Source organism: Kogia breviceps, chromosome 15, assembly GCF_026419965.1.
Source record: "Kogia breviceps isolate mKogBre1 chromosome 15, mKogBre1 haplotype 1, whole genome shotgun sequence".
Lineage (NCBI taxonomy): Eukaryota > Metazoa > Chordata > Mammalia > Artiodactyla > Physeteridae > Kogia > Kogia breviceps.
In genome coordinates this window covers 23,805,262-23,826,818 of record NC_081324.1, presented here as the reverse complement: position 1 = coordinate 23,826,818, position 21,557 = coordinate 23,805,262, and the positions used below count along the sequence as shown (strand labels likewise).

At 37.8% G+C, this 21,557-nt stretch overlaps 1 protein-coding gene across 6 annotated transcripts in view; it reads right to left on the bottom strand.

Annotated features, from left to right (window-relative positions):
• DYM (dymeclin) overlaps window positions 1-21,557 on the bottom strand; it is a 383,872-nt gene that overhangs the window by 317,339 nt on the left and 44,976 nt on the right. For all 6 annotated transcript variants that reach the window (XM_059039793.2, XM_059039792.2, XM_067015750.1 and 3 more), the window contains exons 3-5: window positions 11,458-11,510; window positions 4,428-4,521; window positions 2,725-2,858 (exon numbers count right to left, since the gene is read on the bottom strand). In XM_059039793.2, coding sequence (XP_058895776.1) covers window positions 2,725-2,858; window positions 4,428-4,521; window positions 11,458-11,510 — 281 coding nt within the window. The remainder of the gene's footprint in view (window positions 1-2,724; window positions 2,859-4,427; window positions 4,522-11,457; window positions 11,511-21,557) is intronic.

Below are 21,557 nucleotides of genomic sequence, written 5' to 3'. Positions count from 1 at the left end.
GGAGACTGAAGTGGCCTATGGTGCAGCCCCTGGATCCCTTTAGAAGCAAATGCAAATCTTACCCTTATTTGGGGCCTCAGGTTAAGATCAAACAAATAAAAGCTCACAGTCAGCACCATCAAAGACATAAGGAAACAAGCTACCATAAGTGTCTGCAGAAGCCAGCAACAGATTTTAGGCCCCTAAGGACTTAAAAGATTGGCTTTATGCATAAAAAATGTAAAATAGATATCAGTTATTATGTCAGCAAAAATAGGACATAATACCAAGACAGAGGAAAGGAAAACTTGCATTGAAGGCAAAGGGAGAATGCAAACAAGGTTGTAGAACTTCACAGTTTTGCCTAGGCCTGGCTTTGTCCCCTTGACTATTCTCGAAGGCGTGGAAAGAGCTATGTTTGCATAATGATACAAATTCTCTCTGGCAAACAATCTACTACCACATCATACATAGCCTACAGGAAAATGTTCAAATATGAAATCCTCACAAATTTCAATTACAAAACTGAGAGCGAACTAAGCGTCATACTACCCTCATAAAGATGGCTTCACTGAATATGGCAGCAATATCCATCTGATCATGGCAGTATTACAGTGAGTTGGGATAAACAAAAAATTCAGTATGCTGTAATAACCCAACAATCCTAAACTAAAATGCCTTGGTTGATTTGCTCAATTGTTTGCAGATGGTCCTCTACTTTTGTCAATTCAAGCTTGAAACAACTCTTACCACTGTATCTTACCTATCCCTAAACAGTCTTTTACACACCTAAGTCAGACATTCATAGACTGGCTAACAAATGGTTGTTTTCAGAGTGAGGTTCCATTTTTTTCCCATTTAACAGTATCTGTGCAATCATTTAATTTTATCACACTTTTACAAACTGTAAAAAGATGTTGACAGAAAATATAAAAAAGGACTTATACTAGTGATAAGAAGTAGAAATCTCAAACTAACAACCTAAGGCTAAGATGAAAACAATTACACATGCCCAAAACAGCAAGCCTTTAACCTTAGGGAGATGTTCACTGGACTTAAGCTGGTGGACAAAGAGCAGCTCAGCTGCAAATAGAAAGAAAAAAAGAGCATGTATAAAATTCTGAATTGCCAACCGGATAAAGGAACAGGACAGTCTGTCAGCACACAAAATCACCAATGACCAAACCTCACACACAGCTCTTTCAGTGAGACAACCATCTTGATAAAGTGGCCATGGTTGAAGAGGGTCGTTTTTGTCCTGCCTCTACATGAGGCTACCTGGGATGTACAACAAAACCATGCTTCTCAAGCCTGGATGTGAGTGGGGAGTGCAGGTACAGAGAGGGTACTGTGGCAAGACGTTTGGCCCCCAAATAAGCACAGTGTATCTCTCAAGTGCGTCAATTTGCTCAACAGTAAGTAATGGAAAAAAATGATTTTTTATTAAAATAAAAATGATATTGTGTTAAATAAAGCACAGTATTTGCCTAATTTCTGTGACATAATGCAAAACAAAGTATTGGGTTTGCAGGTGCTGGTTGGACTATGCTCTCAGGCCCAATGGGGATAAACATTCACTCCATTCTTGCTGACAGAACTTCCTGGAAAGGAATGCAACTCACTAAACAGAAGTATGTTTTGGCACTATTGGTACCACAAAAACAAAGCCTAGCATTAACAAAAGTAACACATACAAGATACAATTCTGATTAAAAGCTCTAACCATTTAAACATCAGTATATATATTTAACAAATTAGAAGGCTGATTATAAAGGTAGTAAATTAAACATTTTCAATGTATAAAGCTCTAGGTGGGCAAGAAAGCCTGATGAAGGCAGAGGTGTGTTTTGAAAAATGAATCCAGGAAACTCAGAAGCAACAGTGCCTTTGCCTTGAGAAAGAGAGAAGCAAGCGTGAAGGGTAGGTGAAAAACCGCATTCCCCGTATTTTAATTGTTAATAATGCCATTATGCCCTTTTATTTTCCAGGTTGTAACTTTTAATGCTAAGAAATGAAACACCAGCAGTTGATCTTGAAAACTATAGGCCCTCCTAACTACTGGGGGAAAAAAAAATTTTGGCAATATCAGGAGAAAATGGTAACCTTTTCCTGTATCTTCAGAAAAAGACAATATACTTTGGCATCATAAAACTATACTTAAAAACGTTATTTCTGATCAAGGAGTCCCACAGATACCCAGACTCAGAGACTGTTATGTCCTATGAAAGTAACCTTTAACATTTATAAAATCTGTAATTCTGATTGGTTGTCTCCCTTAATAATGTGTTGGCCTAGTAATGGTATTTAAATTGACATTTGTTTCCTGAAAGGAATATTTGTGATTTTTATTTTTATTTCCCATATACATAGAAGTCAAAATAAAGAAAAGTCTCAATCTTACCAGCCTCCTTATTTAAAAAAAGAGAAAAAAGAAAAAGATTATAAGTGTCTCAGTTCATTTAAATTAATATAGGGGAAGAAAGAGCGATGGTGTCAGGTCGCTTAAAAATGAAAATTGGGACTTCCTTGGCGGTCCACTGGTTAAGACTCCATGCTTCCACTGCCGGGTTCATGGGTTCGATCCCTGGTCGGGGAACTAAGATCCCACATGCCACGTGGCGTGGCCGAAAAAAAAAAAAATTATGAGGAAAAGTAGAATTTTCAAAATTATACTTCTAATTCTTCAAATTCTATCCTTATATGTTACACACATTATCCCAGAACATCTTCAAAGGCAATACTTACTGTAACTGCCAGGAGATTTCTCTTCATAAGTAAAATGAAGTTGTAACTCTTCCTCTGACATCTCACAAATGAACACTTTCAGCAAACAGCAAATAATAAACAAAGCATTGTGTGTCTGCCAAATGAAGATGTGGCTAGAAAGGAAAGAGCAAAATTATACAAGAATCAGTATTTAATCATGAGCACAATCACTTTATTTCTAGTCCACTGATTTCTCAATCACTTTGCCCATTTTGTTTGTAATATTGGAACAATGTCCATACCTTTTTTAACGGCTCATGATTTATGACACTGGACCAATGATATCTACTATAATTTACTTCATATTTCATTCTGTGTATTTTACATAGTGAGTCAACTTTAAAATTTTTTTCCTTTAGGCATGACTGCTCTTTGTTCTTAACTTTATAGTTGCCCCATACACAGGCAATTCAAAGAAAAGAAAACTAAAAATAGAAAAAATTAAAACTACAGTAACATAAAGAGAATATATGCAAATACACAACCAAAGAAAGTGGGGTTTTTTTGCTGCGTCCTGCAGCATGTGGGATCTTAATTCCCAGACCAGAGATTGAACCCATGCCCCCTGCAGCGGAAGCTCTTAACCACTGGACTGCCAGGGAAGTCCCCACAACCAAAATTTTAAATGGGGCATCACCAGCTGCACAGTACAACACCTGCTATTTGTATTAATAATCATGGACTCACAACAATTTTAATTGGATTCAATATAAATTATTTGGAAACAGGCTAATGAGAAATCTTTTAAGAGCCTACCCATCAAAAATGGTTTCAAAAAATGCTCGAGTGGATAAAAGGTGAACCTTCCACTATATAAATATAAAACCATAATATCTAATCTGAACCTTCGTTCACCTAATATGAAAGAAATAAAGGAAACAAATGTGGAATGAAATAATACACTAAGTCATTAGAGTAAGTCCCCTACATACAAACGAATTCCATTCTGACAGCATGTTCATAAGTCCAATTTGTTTGTAAGTCCAACCAAAGTTAGGCCAGGTACCCAACTAACAAACTCAGCTAAATAGTACTGTACTGTAATAGGTTTATAATACTTTTCACACTCCTCACTCCACTCTCAAAACTGTTTTCACTTTTGTTTCCATCGTTATCACCTGGCACTTCTTAGCAGTACCAGCTACATCACCGCTGCTTTTACGCTTGCTTCCAGACATCCTGGGCTTGAAATAAAGATACTGTACTATGGTACTCTATACAGTACTGTAAAGTACACAAAAGCACGACCACTTGTAGAGCATGCACACATGTGACAATGTACGCCAGATACATGAACTAACTTACGTGACTGGACATGCAAACACACGTTAGCATCTTTGAAAGTTTCCAACTTAAAGGTTTGTATGTAGGGGACTTATTGTATTTAAATGAGATACAACCAGCGGAGGAAATGGGAGAAAATTAAATTTTTTTAATAATAATTACACAATCTCCTTAAAGAATATATTTCTAAAGATTGCCTAAAACGCTGAAAGCAGATTCCAGAATTTATAATCTCACTACAATGACCTGGACAGTAAATTAAAACCTCTTTTACTTTTCGCCTTAATAATGAGAACAATTCCAAGACCATACCCTATTTCTACCAATAAATGAAAAATACTCATACTGTTAAATATAAATTAAATATAGAGAGAGCGTGATTTAATCATCCAGCTTACTTCTGACATTCTGCTGAAAGTTTTAGTTCTTTGGTTCTAGACAGGAAGACCTTAATTAGTGCACCAAGGTTTCCTGTTCGAGGATTGTTTTCAACTGCAAGAGAAGAAAAGTTTTTAAAATTTAAAGTTAAGAACTGAAATCAAAATGAGCATATCATAACATTTACAAAGCCCAATGTCAGAATGAAGTTGTTCAGGGATGAACCTTATTGTCAATATCAAATCTAATTGGGGAAATCAGCAAAGAGAGAAATTGCTGCTTGGTCTTAATTCTAAACAATGAAAAATGATTTACAAATGGAAATAACAGAAACTGTAGGAGAAAACAGCCACCTCATCTCAGAATCCAAAACTGTAAAGAAAAGATATACATAGGAATAAGTACACCATTACAGCCCACCTGATTAGCTCTCAGTAACTGTCCAATTAACCCAGGTCTATCTGCTGGGTATGTGTTCTTGTCACAGCTTGAGAGTAGATGCAAGTACCTGTATAATCTTCTCATTGTGATAAAATGTATAGCACCTTGCTAATCCAAGTGTGGTTCATGGACTAGCAGCAACAGCATTACCTGGGAGCTTGCTGGAAGTACAGAATCCCACGGCCACCCTACCCTACTGAAGTTGACAGTGCTTCTCGACGTTTAATGTGCATTTAAATCACTTGGCATTCTCATTAAAGTTTAAATTCTGATTCTGCATGTGTGAAGTGAGTCCTGAGATTCTGCAGCTGTGACTCCCAGGTGATGCCCATTGCTGCTGGGTGGAGAGCCCCACTGTGAGTAGCAAGGGACAACCTGTGCTCTAAGTTAGGGCAGGTTTTGTCCAGATTCCATAATTCAGAATAGACACGTGATTAGAGATTGTTAGAGTTTCACTCTGAATCAAAAATTTCCTACTTTTAAGCTTTGGGTTTAGCTTAATGAAAGACTATCCTGAGATTTCAAGACAAACGGTTTTTTAAAAAACCAGTTAATGTAGGGGACTTCCCTGGTGGTCCAGTGGTAAAGAATCCTCCTTCCAATGCAGGGGACACGGGTTCAACCCCTGGTCAGGGAACTAAGATCCCACATGCCGTGAGGCAACCATGCCCACGTGCCACAACTAGAGAGAGAAAACCCGCAGGCCACAACTAGAAAGAAGCTGAGTGCCGCCACAGCTAGAGAGAAGCCCGCACACTGCAACGACAGATCCTGCATGCCTCAACAAAGGTCCCGTGTGTCACAACTAAGATGCGACACAGCCAAAAAAAAAAAACCAAACCAAACAAAAAAAAAACCAGTTAATGTGTGCAAGTGTGTCTCCGTGTGAATTAGTATTTCATAGCTACTGTAAATCAAAACAAAATGCTGAGGCTGACAGGACTTCAACCATATTTCGGAATCCCAACTTCACAATCTTGTGTTCATTCAACAGCCCCTTCATTATTGAATGGCTTTATAAGTAATCATTTGAATTTTATGGTTACCATTAAAATAACAAACAAAAAACCCTGTGTTGTTAGAAAGAACAACCAAGACTACTAGACTGATGTAATTAAAGTTTTGTGTACCCTTTTCATTCATTCAGCATGTCTTCATGGAGCTACTTACATGTGCCCAGCACTGTGTGAGGTACTAAAAAGATACTTATAAGCGGAACTCCCTGTCTTAATGTGGATGACATTCTAAGTTTCCATAGAACTCTTTTGGACAAGATGTAGATGGGGTAATAAATTTATAAAATTAAATACACTTAATGATGTTTCAAAAACAATACTCAATGGTAGACTCAATATTTCAAAATACCTCAGTGGAATTTAACAGGATCAAACTTAATTGGCAAAAATCAAATGCTACATTGAAGTTGAAGGCACTTCAGGACCAGAGTAGAAACAGGGGATATCTGACAGGAAGGCAGAAAAGCACGTGGAACTGGACTACAGAACGTGACTACGTTCAAAGCCCAGCTCCAGCACTGACTACCTGTGTGACACCTGGCAACTTACTTAACCTCCCCATGCCTCAGTTTCTTCATCTGTAAAAATTCAAATAAAGATAATACTTAAGTAATGGAAAACTAATTCATTTAACTCTAGAGCTTGAACTTGCAGCAATCTGTTAACTGAACTGGCTTTGTGAAAAAGGAATTCTCCATCTCCACAGGAGTTCAAGCAAATTCCAGGTAATACTCAGACAAGGGTATTATAAAGAGGATTTCCACCTGGGGTGAGAAGTTGACCTTGCTTCCAGCCCCTGAAACAACCTTTCCCAGTATCTCACTAAAATACCCATGATCTCCAAGATCCAATAACCAATATACCATAACTATAGAAGACAGAGACATGCTAACAAACCATAAGAGTGCAATTGACAAAATCTACATTGTGGGAAACTCTACTATCCACTTTCTTCAATAAGAAAATTGAGAGGGGGGGAAAAAAGGCAAGACAAATTCAGGAGGAACCTAGCTCTGAAAAGAATGTAAAGACATATTAACTGATAATAATGTATGGACCTTATTTGGCTCCTGATTCAAACAAACTGAGACAATTAGAAATTTGAACAGTCAGTGGACATTTTGCAATATTGTTTTTAAGTAGATAATGGTATTTTTTCCATTAAAAAATTGTTATTATGAGATACATATCACAATATCTATGGACCAAATAATATAATGCCAGAGGTTTGTGTCAAATTAATTATGTGAGGATACGCTTTTTGTTTTGTATACACTTTTTACTTGTGCACTTTTCTGTACATATCCATACGTCAATAAATAGGTGAGAGATACAGATGAAACAAGACTGGCCGTGAGTTGAAAATGATTGAAACTGGGAGATGAGCATATGGGAGGTCATTATATTATTCTGTCTGCCTCTGTATGAGTGGGAAATTTTTTAAAATAAAGAATTAAAAATAAAATACCCATGAAAAAATACAAAAAGATACAAGCTCATGAAAAGGCTGAGTCAGGATAGTCCTTTACCCGAAAAACAGGAAACACTTTAACTAACTACAAACTTTATAGAATTGAACTAAAATTTTATTTGGTAATCAATGGATCATTAGCAAGCCTAACTGCCTGAAAGTACTTTTGTCTACTCCAACCAGAAAACTTATGTTAATAGTCCCACCCAATACCTTGCTATACAGATTCAGAGGCAACAAGTGCCAGAAAACAACTGGTAAGCATTAAACAAGCCAAACACAGAGCAAACCTCACCTCCTCACATAAAACTAACCTGGCTCTCACAGCACTATCCTAGCAGGTAAGAACTAGGAAAAAAGTGGGGGAAATGCACTTAAAATACATGGTGAGATATTTAATAAGAAATCTGTTTGGACTCAGAGAACCTCATGTACAGATTCATGGGAAAAAGTAATAAATATAAAAAGCCCAACAAAAATAATGGCCACAAACATCCCCACATTGATGAAAAACATTAATCTACATATCCAAGAACATCAACAAACCCCAAGCAGAATAAAGAATAAATTTTAAAATTTTGTAAAGGCAAGGACAAAATCTTGACAGCAGTAACAAAAGAATGACTTATCAGAAGGCAACAGAATGATATAGTCAAAAGGATATGAGAAAATAAATGCCAAGCAAGAATTCTGTATCCAGAAAAACTCTCCTTCAAAATGAAGGCAACAGCAGGGCAGGTGCACAACTTTACAGTGGAGAAAATGGACAAAAACAACCCTGGCCACATAATCAAGGTCAACATCATCAGTGAAACTCATGTTAATAGCATGTATCCCTGGATATAATGTGTTGAGAACAGCATGTCACCTCTGTGATCTTCCACCTACAAACCGATAACCCCCACCTAGCCATGACAATAACATCAAACAAACTGAGGGACATTCTGGAAATACTCTACCAGTATTCCTCAAAACTCTGAAAGTCATTAAAATTGAGGAAAATCTGAGACAAGAGGAGGTTAAGGAGACTTAATGACTAAACGTAATGTAGTATCCTGGAACAGAAAAAAGTCCAAGAGGACATTTGGGAAAACTAGTGAAATCTGAATAAAGGTTCAAGTTTAGTTAATAGTAATGTACCAATGTTGATTCCTTAGTGTGACAAATGTACCATATTAATGTAAGATGTTGACAACAGAGGAAACTGATGAGGGTTATATGGGAACTCTCTACATAGCTTTGCAACTTTTCTATAAATCTAAAGCTATTCTAAAATTAAAATTTTATTTAAAAAATCTCAATAGATGTGTTTACCAGAAAAAAGATTAGTAAACTAAAGACAGATTAATAAAAAAAATATCCTATGGAAGGTCAGAGAGAAAGTAAAAAAGAAAGTAAAATACAAAAAAAAAAAGAGAGAGAGAGAGAGCCTAATAAGCCTATGCAACACAATGAAAATGTTAACACAAATATAACAGAGACCCTAGAAGGAGAGGAGAGACAGGACAGAAACAATGTATAAATTGCTAACGGCTGAGAATTTTTCAAAACTGATGAAAGACATCAACCCACAGATTTAACAAGCTCTACAAACCTCAAGCAAGGAGGGAAGGAGGAAAGGGAAGAAAGGAAGGAGGAAGGAAAGAAGAAAGGAAGGAAAGAGAGCAAGAAGGAAGGAGAGAAAAAAGGAAGGAAGGAGAGAAGGAAGGAAAAATACTCCTTAGCATATTCTAAGATGTTGAAAACCAAAGGACAAAAAAGAAAAACTTAAAAGCATCTAGAAATAAAAAAAACTCCATTGTTTTCAAAGGAACAACACTAACATTGACAGCTTTTTCTTTTTTGACAGCTTTAATCTCAACAAAAATGAGAGTAATCAGAAAAATAACAGAATGGTATATTTAAAGTATGGAAAGAAATTAATGCCAACCTAGAATTCTACACCCAGCAAATATATCCTCCAAAAGTGAAGGAAAAAGGAAAACATTTTCAGACCAAAAAAAAGAAAAAAAAGAGAGAGAGAATTGTTACATACCCACATAGCCCTTAAAATTGATATACATTTATATCTATTAACGAAGTTCCTGAATACTGCTAAGTGAAAACAACATAGAAATAATACCACTTACATAAAATTGTGCATATAAATCAATACACACAGAATACTGATAAAATTTTGATCTTATCACAAAAGATTAGCAGTGATTTCCTGCACTGTTTTTTTTTTTTTTTTAATTATTTATTTATTTATGACTGCATTGGGTCTTCATCCCTACATGAGGGCTTTCTCTAGTTGTGGCCAGCGGGGGCTACTCTTCATTGTGGTGTGAGGGCTTCTCACTGTGGTGGCCTCTCTTGTTGCGGAACACGGGCTCTAGGTGTGCGAGCTTCAGTAGTTGTGGCACGCGGGCTCAGTTGCTCCGCGGCATGTGGGATCTTCCCAGACCAGGGAACAAACCTGTGTCCCCTGCATTGGCAGGCGGACTCCCAACCACTGCACCACCAGGGAAGTCCCTCCTGCACTGTTTAATATGGGAAGACTTTTAACTATACCACTATATTGTTAGAATTTGGGGAATTAAATGTATATATATATATTTTTTTGCTATTCTCCAAAGTAGTTTTAAATATAGAATGACACACTTAGATACATAATATCAAGTGAAAAACACAGATTAAAATAATTGAGTGTGTGTATTTAATATTCATGTAAATGTTTATCCAAAGAATAAATAACAAAAGGCAAAATATTACCAATAGCTATGTCAGAGTTATGGAATATGAGTAATTACTGCCTTTTTTACATTTTAGTATGCTTTCCACATTGTATTAATAAGTAACTATTACTCCCAATTTTAAAAATGTTATTTTTGTAAAACCCCAAGGTCACGTTAAAAACCATCATCATAATAACTGCATTAATATCACTGTTACATAAAATTAACTTTCAGCAAACTGTCACATAGGTTTTTGAAAGTCAGCTCTATTTAGCGCAAAATCCTCAAATCTATGGTTATAACTGCAGACAAAATTCAAGGCTACTATGGTAATTCCACCTCTATCATTACCAACATAATTTGTTTTTAAAAGCAAAAATATTTCATCAAAGACTGTTTTTGGCAGAGTAACTTATATGGGAGTTAGCCACATAGCTTTTACGGAGCATATCCATAAGCTTGATTTAAAAACAAGATTGTCATCACTTATTAAGCTCCTGTCCACCAGTCATTTTACAGATAATGTTATCTTTAATTTTCAAAGCAACAATGAAATGTAAGTATAACCATTCACATTTTTTAAAGCATATATTTCTTTCCAATTGCTACCAATCTGAAAGTAAAGTATCTGAGAAATGAGGTCCAAAAAAAGGTAACATTTGTTGACATAAATAATGAATAATGACAAGATGCTAGGCACTATACTGGATGTTTCATATGTTACCTGACTTTTTCCTCATGAGAATCCTGCAACTTAGATGAGGAAATTAAAGCTCAGCTAGTAAGTAACAGAGCTATAATTAAGAGCATAAAATAATTCCAGAGCCCTTGCACTTTACCATAACACCAACTTGTTATTACTAATTTGAGAAGATTCCCAATATAGTTTCCTATTAATGAGTGATAATTATTCTAGTTAACACAGCCAGCAACAGCATATATAGTACGTGCAGTTGGCAAAGCAAAGGATGAATGATCCATATTCTCTAGGAACTATACATGCAACTACAAAACAAAGAATATTTTGGGGTTTTCTCAGTATTTCAAAATTTGTAAAAAGAATAAGGTCTATGGCTTAGTGGAGTCCATTACCACTACTGCAAATAAACCAAGCATGTGTCTCATTGCTGTTAACTGAATGAGAACCTCTAGAAGCATCAATGAGCACCAAGAATATAATTATTAGTACAATTATAATTATCATCAACAAAAATATATCACTTCATTAATTCAATTCACATTGCACCAGCAAAATCTGTAACAGAAATTTTGAAATAACTGTCTCCACACACATACATATATATACACAATACACACACATACATATATATACACATTACACACACACACACACACACACACACACACACACACACACACACACACATTCATTTTTCCTCCTTACCTAAAGACCTGCAGACTGAAACAGTTGCCTCCTCCAAGAGCTTCAACTCGGTACTAGAAAATGAGAGGAAAAGTAATTAATAACTATAACATTAACTATGTATATACTAACCAGTTAAAGGAATACATAAAAATAAAGACAAGACAATTTAGAAGGAAAATAAGGTGTACAGTGGTAAACAATAATATCAGCAAAATAAAGCTTCTATTCTCAATGTAATTAGAAAATTTACTATAATTCCCAACATGAGACTCCTAAAGAAAAGCACTTGGGGCACCATGCCTTTTAGGTGTTGAGGCAGGGAGGAGAGGTGGGGCTGGAAGGACTTAGAAAAATTCGAGAAAGGTATTCTCAAACACAGAGCACAAGGCAGGGGCCTCATGTGCCCATTTCCAAGGAAGTACTGATCATAGGATCATAGTTATTCAGAAAAATGCCATTATTTTTCTATAATACTTTCAACTAGTTCAACAACAACAAAAAAGAAACAAGGCAAGAAAAGAGAGAAAACACAGACATAAGCTTCAATAATTTATAAATATACAGAAAAACAGAAGCCAATGCAAACTGACACAGAGACAGGAGAGAAAGGCATAAAACTCTTAGATTTAAAAACTGGGGAAGCTACAGGACAGTGGATACAGCAGTAATTTCTTACATATGACACCAAAAACACAGGCATCAAAAGAAAACATAAATAAATTGGACTTAAACAAAATTAAAAACTTTTGCACATCAAGGGATACTACCAAAAGAGTGAAAAGTCAACCCAACAGAATGGGAGAAAATGTTTGCAAATCACATACCTGATAAGGCACTAATATCCAGGATATATTTTTTAAAAACTCTGACTCAACAACAACAACAAAAACCCAAACAACCCAGTTTAAAAATCTGCAAAGGATTCAGATAGACATTTCTCCAAAGACATAAAAATGGCCAACAGGTATATGAAAAGATGTTCAACATCACTAGTCATTAGGGAAATGTGAATCAAAACCACAGTGAATACTACTTCACACCATTAGGATGGTATTATTAAAAATAAAAAAGAAGGGGAGGGGAGGGGAGAGGAGGGGAGGGGAGAGGAGGGGAGGGGAAGGAAGGGAAAAGGAAAAAATGTGTTGGAGGGGATGTAGAGAAACTGGGACCCTCGTGCATTGCTGATGGGTGTGTAAAATGGAGCAAGTGCTGTGAAAAACAGTATGGCAACTTTTCAAAATATCAAAAATAGAATTATCATATGACCCAGCAATTCCACTTCTGGGTATACATATACCCAAAAGGACTGATATTTGTACACCCACATTCATGGCAGCATTACTCACAACAGCCAAAAGGTGGAAGCCACCAGTGTCCATCAATGGATGAATGATGGCACAAAATGTGGTACATACATACAATGGAATATTATTCAGCCTTAAAAAGGAAAAGTTCTGGGCTTCCCTGGTGGCGCAGTGGCTGAGAGTCTGACTGTTAATGCAAGAGAGACGGGTTCGTGCCCCAGTCTGGGTATATCCCACATGCCGTGGAGTGGCTGGGCCCGTGAGTGCTCCGCAACAGGAGAGGCCACAACGGTGAGAGGCCCACGTACCGCAAAAAAAAAAAAAAAAAAAAAAAAAAAAAGGAAAAGTTCTGACACACGCTACAGGGTGGATGAACCTTGAAGACATTATGCTAAGTGACATAAGCCAGATGCAAAAAGACAAACACTGTATGAGTCCACGTATATAAGGTTCTTAGAGTAGTCAAATCCATAGAGACAAAGTAGAATGGTGGTTACTATTGGTGTGGCTGGGAACAGGGAGGTGGGGGGATGGGGGAGGGATAGCAAGTTAGTATGTGATGAGTATGGAGTTTCAGTTGGGGAAGATGAAAAAGTTCTGGAGATACATGATGGAGATAGTTAAACAGCAATGTGAATGTAGGACTTCCCTGATGGCACAGTGGTTAAGAATCCGCCTGCCAATGCAGGGGACATGGGTTTGAGCCCTGGTCCGGGAAGATCCCACATGCCGCGGAACAACTAAGCCTATGCCCCACAACTACTGAAGCCCACATGCCTAGAGCCCATGCTCCGCAACAAGAGAAGCCACTGCAATGATAAGCCCGCGCACCGCAATGAAGAGTGTGGCCCCCTGCTCACCGCAACTAGAGAAAAGCCCACGTGCAGCAGCGAAGACCCAACACAGCCATAAATAAATAAATAAATAAATTTATTTTTTTAAAAAAAACAATGTGAATGTATTTACTTAATACTATAGAAGTAAACACTCAGAAATGGCTAAAATGATAAATCTTATGTTGTATGCGTTTTGCCACAATTTAGAATAAAAAGTGCATTCCGATTCCAATTCAACTAGTTACTAGCTATATAACCTAGGGATCGTTTACCCTTCTTTTAGTTTTCTCATACATAAAACAGAGATGATAAAAACAGTACCTGTTTCAAAAGGTGTGGTTATTAAATTATGTAATATGTATAAGGCACTTAGAACAGTGCCTGGCACAAAGTAAAATCTCAATAAATGAGCTACTATTGATTCCAAAATGCAGTGCTTTTTTCCCAGTTAATAAATTAAAATAATGCTTTACATTTGTGTAACCCTTTAAAAGTTTTTCAAAGCACTTTCAAAGTTATTAGCACATGAGAACCTCTTCTAATGAGTAGGACAATTATAAACCCTATTTTAATAGATAAGCAAACTGAGGCTTCCGAGGAGTTTAAATAACATTCCAGGAATCAGCAGTCTAGGAAGAACAAGAACCAGCTTTACAGCCTGGTGACTGTGTTCTTTTCTGCCAACACACATGGCACATAACAAATCCTCCAAATGGGCAACTCTTTCAAGGGCTAGTTTAAAAACCCCTACCTCCCACGTTCTCTGCTGTTGCTGCTGAAGCATACTTTAAAAAAAAAAACAATCCATAAGCACCAATGCTTCCGACAAGAAAATTTTAGAGAAACTATGAAAGAAAATGGATTACTTTAGCTATTTCTAGAACTATGCTGTCCAATATGGCAACCACTAGCTACCTGTAGCGGCTGACCACTTGAAAAGTGGCCAGTCCCAACTGAGATGAACTGTAATACAAAATACATACCAGATTTCAAAGACTTTTTTAAAAACAGAAAATACATCATTATTAATCTTTATGTTCATAAAATTATAATATTTGGGATATACTGAGCTAAATAAAACATACTGTTAAAATTAACTTCACCTGTTTTATTTTACATTTTTAACATGGCTACTAGAAAACTTCAAATACATTCCAATCTAACCTTTTATTTCTATTAGAGCTACTCTAGAACTTGTCTCCCAGCAATTGAAGACAGTATCATGTATAAGAAGTACTGTACATATACAAAAAGCTAAAACTAATTACTTCAGTGAATATGCCATTACCTTAAGAATCTCAAATTATATTCATATTCAGAAAGATAAATATCTTTCCAAAGTAATCTTTAAGTTTCTCCTAAGATTGAAAAATTTTTAGCCAAAAGTACCTAGAAATGATTCTATAAGTCAACTGTTTACATGTCCCTGGTCTTTATCCCTGTATTAGATATTTTTGGAGAGTCTGCCCACCTCATATGATCTGTCTACTGTCCTCCCCCTCCCTTTCTTCTACCTTCCCACCTACTCCTCAGGGGTGAGCAGAGGCAGACAGGCTTGTTCAGCCTGACCCCCACTCCCTGGCCATAGCTGATGGATCAGAGATAGGCATCTAACAAAAGCTATGCCAGAGTCTTGGGGAATTTGGAATTGAGATGTAAAGACAGGTTCTCCATATGGCTGGAACTGGCCTGCCATGCTGAGGGTTACAGGAAGCCATCCTCTATCCACTGAGCAGCAGAGATTAAAAAAAAAAAAAAGGATAGTCAGGATTCCTGCTGGCCTTGTAATTCTTGGGACCAGTTCTTCCTGAAGCCTAGCTGTGTTTCTCATCTGGGATTCTATGAGACAGCCCTTTCTCTTCATCACATAAGCCCCTCTTTCTGACATATGCTAAATCAAATTGATTTTTGTTAATAACCAAAAGACTTCTAATTAATAAATCACTGTGGTCAGATTTAATAATATACATTAGTAGTTGGCAAGAAGTGAAAACTATGAATTACTCAGTTTATGGGTTACTCGGGCAAAAAATAAAAGTAAAGACGTATAAAATGCAAAAGACTGTAAAGAGCTTTATAAGGCTAATAACTAGACCACATGCATAAAGTCTGTTTCACTGGTGCTTCTACTTTGAGTCAGTAACACTCTCTTAAAACCAGCTGGAACCAAGAGCTTCAATTATATACATGTGGCTATAACCTTCAAAAGCTTCGGAGTTTGCTTGTTCAACAAACACTGCCTGGGTGCCCAGGACATGCTGGGCTCTGTGAAAGATGCTGCCTGTGCCTCCAGGATACACAGAGGAATGAAGAATCAGACAGACTATTTGGTGCAGGGGAAGTTCGCAGATCAAGCCCGGCCCTGTCCCAACCTACCCTATTAGCACTCAAGGAAGGCATCCTGGAGGAAGTGACTGTCCTGGAGGAGGAAGAGAAGGCAGTTGGGCAGACAAAAAGGGACGGCTTTCCAGACACAAGGAATGCGTACGCAAAGGCATGGCAGTCACAGAGAGCCTGGAAGGTTCTGGGAAGCACAGGTTAATCAACACTGGAGAATGATCAACCACAGGCCTGGAAAAATATACCAGATGGCTGGAGTATGGAGTTCAGTTTCTCAACTCGTTCTCAACAGAAAGGTATTGAGTGTTTCCAAAACAAAAACAAAACCAAGGTTCTGATTTCTTTTGAATACAATATTAGCCTGACAAATGAATTAATCCCAACATGTATTAGTGAGGTTGGTTTGGACACCATTTCCTCCAGGAAACCACCTCTGATCACCAAAGACCAGGTAAGAAGCCTGCTTTCTGTCCCAACAGCACCCAATCATGAAACTGAGCACCTGGTAGCAAAACTGCCAAGTTATGTCTGTGGCCCCCCTAGATTGTGTGCTCCTTGCTCATCACAGCATTCTCAGCCTGGTACAAATCAGGTACTTAATAAAAATGCACTGAATCAATGAAAGCCTTTGTCAGACACTTCATTACCAGAGGACAAAATTCCTTCCGCATCCCGCAAGAAACACTTCACACTCCCCAGATTTCAAGGCAACATCTGCTCCCAAGTTTAAATTTTTATTAAAATATTTTAAAAGACACTTATTTGTTTCTAGATGTAAAATAATATAACTTTCTGAAGCAGACTGGTTTCTTTGTCACTCAAGGATGAAGAGACAGGAAAAGCTGGGAACTATCCCACCTCTGCTGGAAAGCTCCGGCTTGTGGTTAGCCAGCCAGCACCTACCATTCTGTAATTAGTCCCCTCAAGCCTGCATCCCCTACACATGGCCATGATCTGAAACAGCACCACAGCTACCACACTTCCTCAACAATCACCACTGCAGATCAGAAGCATCTTGAGTATCCAGATTATAACCTCCGTGAGAACAGAGAAAATGTCTCATTCATCCGTGCCTTCCCCCACCACGCCTGGTTCAGTGGCTCAGTCAGAAGAAGAACACATGGCAATTACCTATTAAATGAAGGATTCATAAAGCTCTGTTTGTTGCAGTGTTATTTCTACAAAGGAAATCAGCCAGGCACACTCCTGCCAAAAGCAACACACTGATCGTTATAATAATAGAATTCCTTTCCTCCCACCCCTCCATCCTCCAATTTTCTAAACTTTTCAGAACATTTTAAGAATAATCTTTCCCATTTGCTTGATGTAGAGCTAAAATGAGGTGGTAAGCAACTGGGGTGGTTGGTAACTGTTGCCGCGTGTTTATAGGCATCTATGCACAGTACTGTTCAGTTAAGCAAATGAACTCAGATGTTCTGGTAGCAGGCAACTAACAAATCATCATTTGCAGTAAATACAAGTAAAATTGAAATGCAAAATATGCCAATGTTTCCAAGACAATCACTATTAGAAACCAAATGCTGTTTCTGAACGCAGATTTGGGGCACTGGAGGCATACAAAACGGGGGCAAAAAGGCAGCAAATATTCATACCAATACAGATTAAACAAATTAATATCACACAGAGGTCTTCAAACTTCCTGTATACATAAACTCCACAACCAGGTCAATATGGAAAATGTCATTAATGAGAGATTAGGGATAAATACTTAAAACCAGTCATCTCTTAATCAAACATTTGCTAAAGGAACTAAACTCTAGATAAACAATCATATTGATCCAATGGCCCGGTGTGGCTCTGTCTGAAGCAATCCTTATATGTGACAGCAGACCAGGCTCCTCCTTCTCAGAGCTGCTATCAATCCAGCAACAACATAAACAGATGGATTGACAGAACAGGAATCTCAGTTTTGCGGGTGACACCCTGATGGACAATGAGACCTATGGGACTGGAGAGCTTTGCCCAAGAAGCTCTCTCACACACAACGGAAAATTTGAAACTGGTCTAAGGGATTTTTCCACTTTTAAGAACCTTCATTGGGCTTCCCTGAAGATAATTCAGCAAGGAAGTGGTTATCAAGATTTTCACAACTATAGGGAAGTTCTTAAACATTACATGGCCATTTCTGGGCTATATCCTAAGTCTATTCCCTTCCTTATTTAGATTTCATGAAGAGACTCTCCCTCGGGAGAGAACATCAACATCAACCTCTCACTCTCCACATGCTCCAGTGACAGTTTCCACAACAAAATTCCCCAATGAATACCAATAATACAGCTGGATTACTTCTAAGTTATGTCTCAAATAATCAATGTCATCTCTGCCACCTCTGCTGAGTGCGCCAACATACATCATGACAAGGTTAAGTAACTGGGACGTGTAGGTCGCAGAGAAGAGTTGCAAGGTAAAATAGAGCAAAAGAGAGAAGAACCTTAATGCCATCTAAAGGAATTTGGGTTTATCCTACATAAAATAGGAAGCCAATAAGCACAGAATCAAAACTATACACTAACTGGACTTCCCTGGTGGCACAGTGGATAAGAATCCACCTGCCAATGCAGAGGACACGGGTTCGATCCCTGGTCCGGGAAGATCCCACATGCCACGGAGCAACTAAGCCCATGCACCACAACTACTGAAGCCCGCATGCTGCAACTACTGAAGCCCGCGCACCTAGAGCCTGTGCTCTGCAGCAAGAGAAGCCACCGCAATGAGAAGCCTGTGCACTGCAACAAAGAGTAGCCCCCACTCACCGAACTAGAGAAAGTCCGCGCACAGCAACGAAGACCCAATGCAGCCAAAAATAAATTTTTTTTAAAAAATCAAAAATATACACTAACTAGACTTCCCTGGCGATGCAGTGGATAAGACTCCACACTCCCAATGCAGAGGGCCTGGGTCTGATCCCTGGTTAGGGAACTAGATCCCACATGCAAGCTGCAACTAAGGAGCCCTGGAGCCACAACTAAGGAGCCAGCCTGCTGCAACAAAGGAGCCCACATGCTGCAACTAAGGAGCCTGCCTGCCGCAACTAAGACCCAATGCAACCAAATGAATAAATATTTTTTTAAAAAACAACCCAGCTGGAATATTATAATATATATATAGACACACTAACAGAACTCTTCACAGAGTGACATGCCCCAGGTGTACAATGGTTAAATGTCTTCAATCATCTTCAAATTTTTGGCAAAAAAACAAAAAGACAATGTGAACAGCAACAACAATAATAATGCCTCTAGTAGTACATACAATAAAGCCTAACCAGATCCAACCACCACTATAATTAACCGCTGCTGCCAAATGTTGGGCCAGCAAACTTGGATAAACTACTAACTATTACTAAAGCAGAACACAGTCAAGTACATAATCTTTAAAAATTCTAGTTTAGGGACTTCCCTGGCAGTCCAGTGGTTAAGACTCTGCCCTCCCAATTCAGGCAGCACAGGTGTGATCCCTGGTCAGGGAACTAAGATACCACATGGTGCATGGCGTGGTCAAAAAAAAAAAAAAAAAAAAAATTCTAGTTTAATTTCACTAAAATAATATACCAAATTGGAACGCTAGTAAGAAACAGTAACAGAAATAATATAGATGATTCTGTTCCCACTAGATTCACAGACTGGTCACTTTCAATTCTTATACTCCAAGTGTACTACCCACTTGATTTAACCATTATCATCAATTAACAAACTCATTCCTGCGTACCGCCTGCATGGATTTCCAACCATTCCCATTACTGAAGACAACATATGCTCCCATATAATGGAAAGATTCCAAAGTCACATAATTAAATTCCAGCTTCCTCATTCCTATTGGTATGACTAGCCAAGATACTTAATTTGAGCAGCTCAGTTTCCTCATATATAAATGGATGTAAGGATGCCACCATCTGATAGGATAGTTGTAAGGACTACGTAGCAACGTGTGGAAAGTGCTCAGCACTCTGCTCAATAAATGTGAGCTCCCAGGGCTTCCCTGGTGGCGCAGTGGTTGAGAGTCCGCCTGCCAATGCAGGGGACACGGGTTCGTGCCCCGGTCCGGGAAAATCCCACATGCCGCAGAGCGGCTAAGCCCGTGAGCCATGGCCGCTGAGCCTGCACGTCCGGAGCCTGTGCTCCGCAACGGGAGAAGCCACAACAGTGAGAGGCCCACGTACCGAACAAAAAAAAAAATAGTGAGCTCCCTAACCACTCAACAACAAAATGAAACAAATCCACAGTGTTAAACTGTCAAACTTTGCATATATTTATTCCTTAATACATCTTATAAGTAATTTGCCAGTCTTCACCTTTCTTCCCCCCACGGGGCAGACGGGAAGTATAAGGCATAATTTAGTAATTTTTGAAGTAGTTTTACATTGTGAAATAGTATCAAAACAGCTGTGTCAAACAACTGTAGGTGATCTGCTTTGATTTTATTTCCATTAATATGTTACTACAGAAGTATAACACTAGTGGATTACAAAGGAAATCAATATTCCTTATTCACCTAGCAAAACTTCTCAGTATTAAGTAACGTTTAATAACTGGCAGAAAAGAAACTTAAATCTAAGTAATTTTTCTTTTTAAAAAAAGAAAATAATTTTTATTTATTATTGTAAAAATGAACCATACTAAAACCACCAGGAGGAAACACTACATACCAATCAGAACTGTTAAAATAAAAAAGAGTGACAACATCAAATGCTGGCAAGGATGCAGAGAAACTGGTTATCACATACATTACTGGTACATTACTGGTGAGAATGTAAAGTGATACAGCCACTCTGGAAAACAGTTTTGGCAGTTTTGTATAAAACTAAACATTTACCATATACCCAGTCATTGAACTCTTGAGCATTTATCTCAAAGAAATAAAAACTTATATTCACACAAAAATCTGTACACAAATGTTCACAGCAGCTTTATTCATAACAGCCCAAAACTGGAAACAATCCAAATGTTCTTCAATAAGTCTTTAAGCAGAAACAAACTATAGTATACACACAACACAGAATACTACTCAGCAAAAAAGAAAAAAGAATGAACTATGATACACAGAACAACCTAAATACATCTCAAAGACACTATGCTGAATGAAAGAGCCAATCTCTAAATGTTACATATTGTATGATTCCACTTAAACAACCTTCTTGAAATAAAAAAATTATAGAGATGGAAAACTGATTACTGGCTGCCAGGGTTTAGAGATGGGGAAGGTAGAAAGAATGGGTGTGGCTATGAAGGGAAAGCACAAGGGAGCCTTGCTGGTATGAAAAACAGTTATGCATCTTGATTGTGGTGGTGGTTACACATGTGATAAAACTGTACAGAGCTATACATGTACACACAAATGAGTGCATGTATAACTAACTGCTGAAATCTCAATAAGTTTTGTAGCTTATACCAATATCAATTTCCTGGTTTTGGTACTGAACTAGAGTTATGCAAGATGTTACCATTGGGGAAAACAGGGAAGGATGCAAGGAACCTCCCCTGTACTTCTGTGTGTGTGTGTGTGTGTGTGTGTGTGTGTGCGCGCGCGCGCAATGTCCTGTGAATCTATAATTATTTCAAAATAACAAGCTAAAAAAAAAAAGAAACATAAAAATAAAGGTATAAAAACTTATACATAA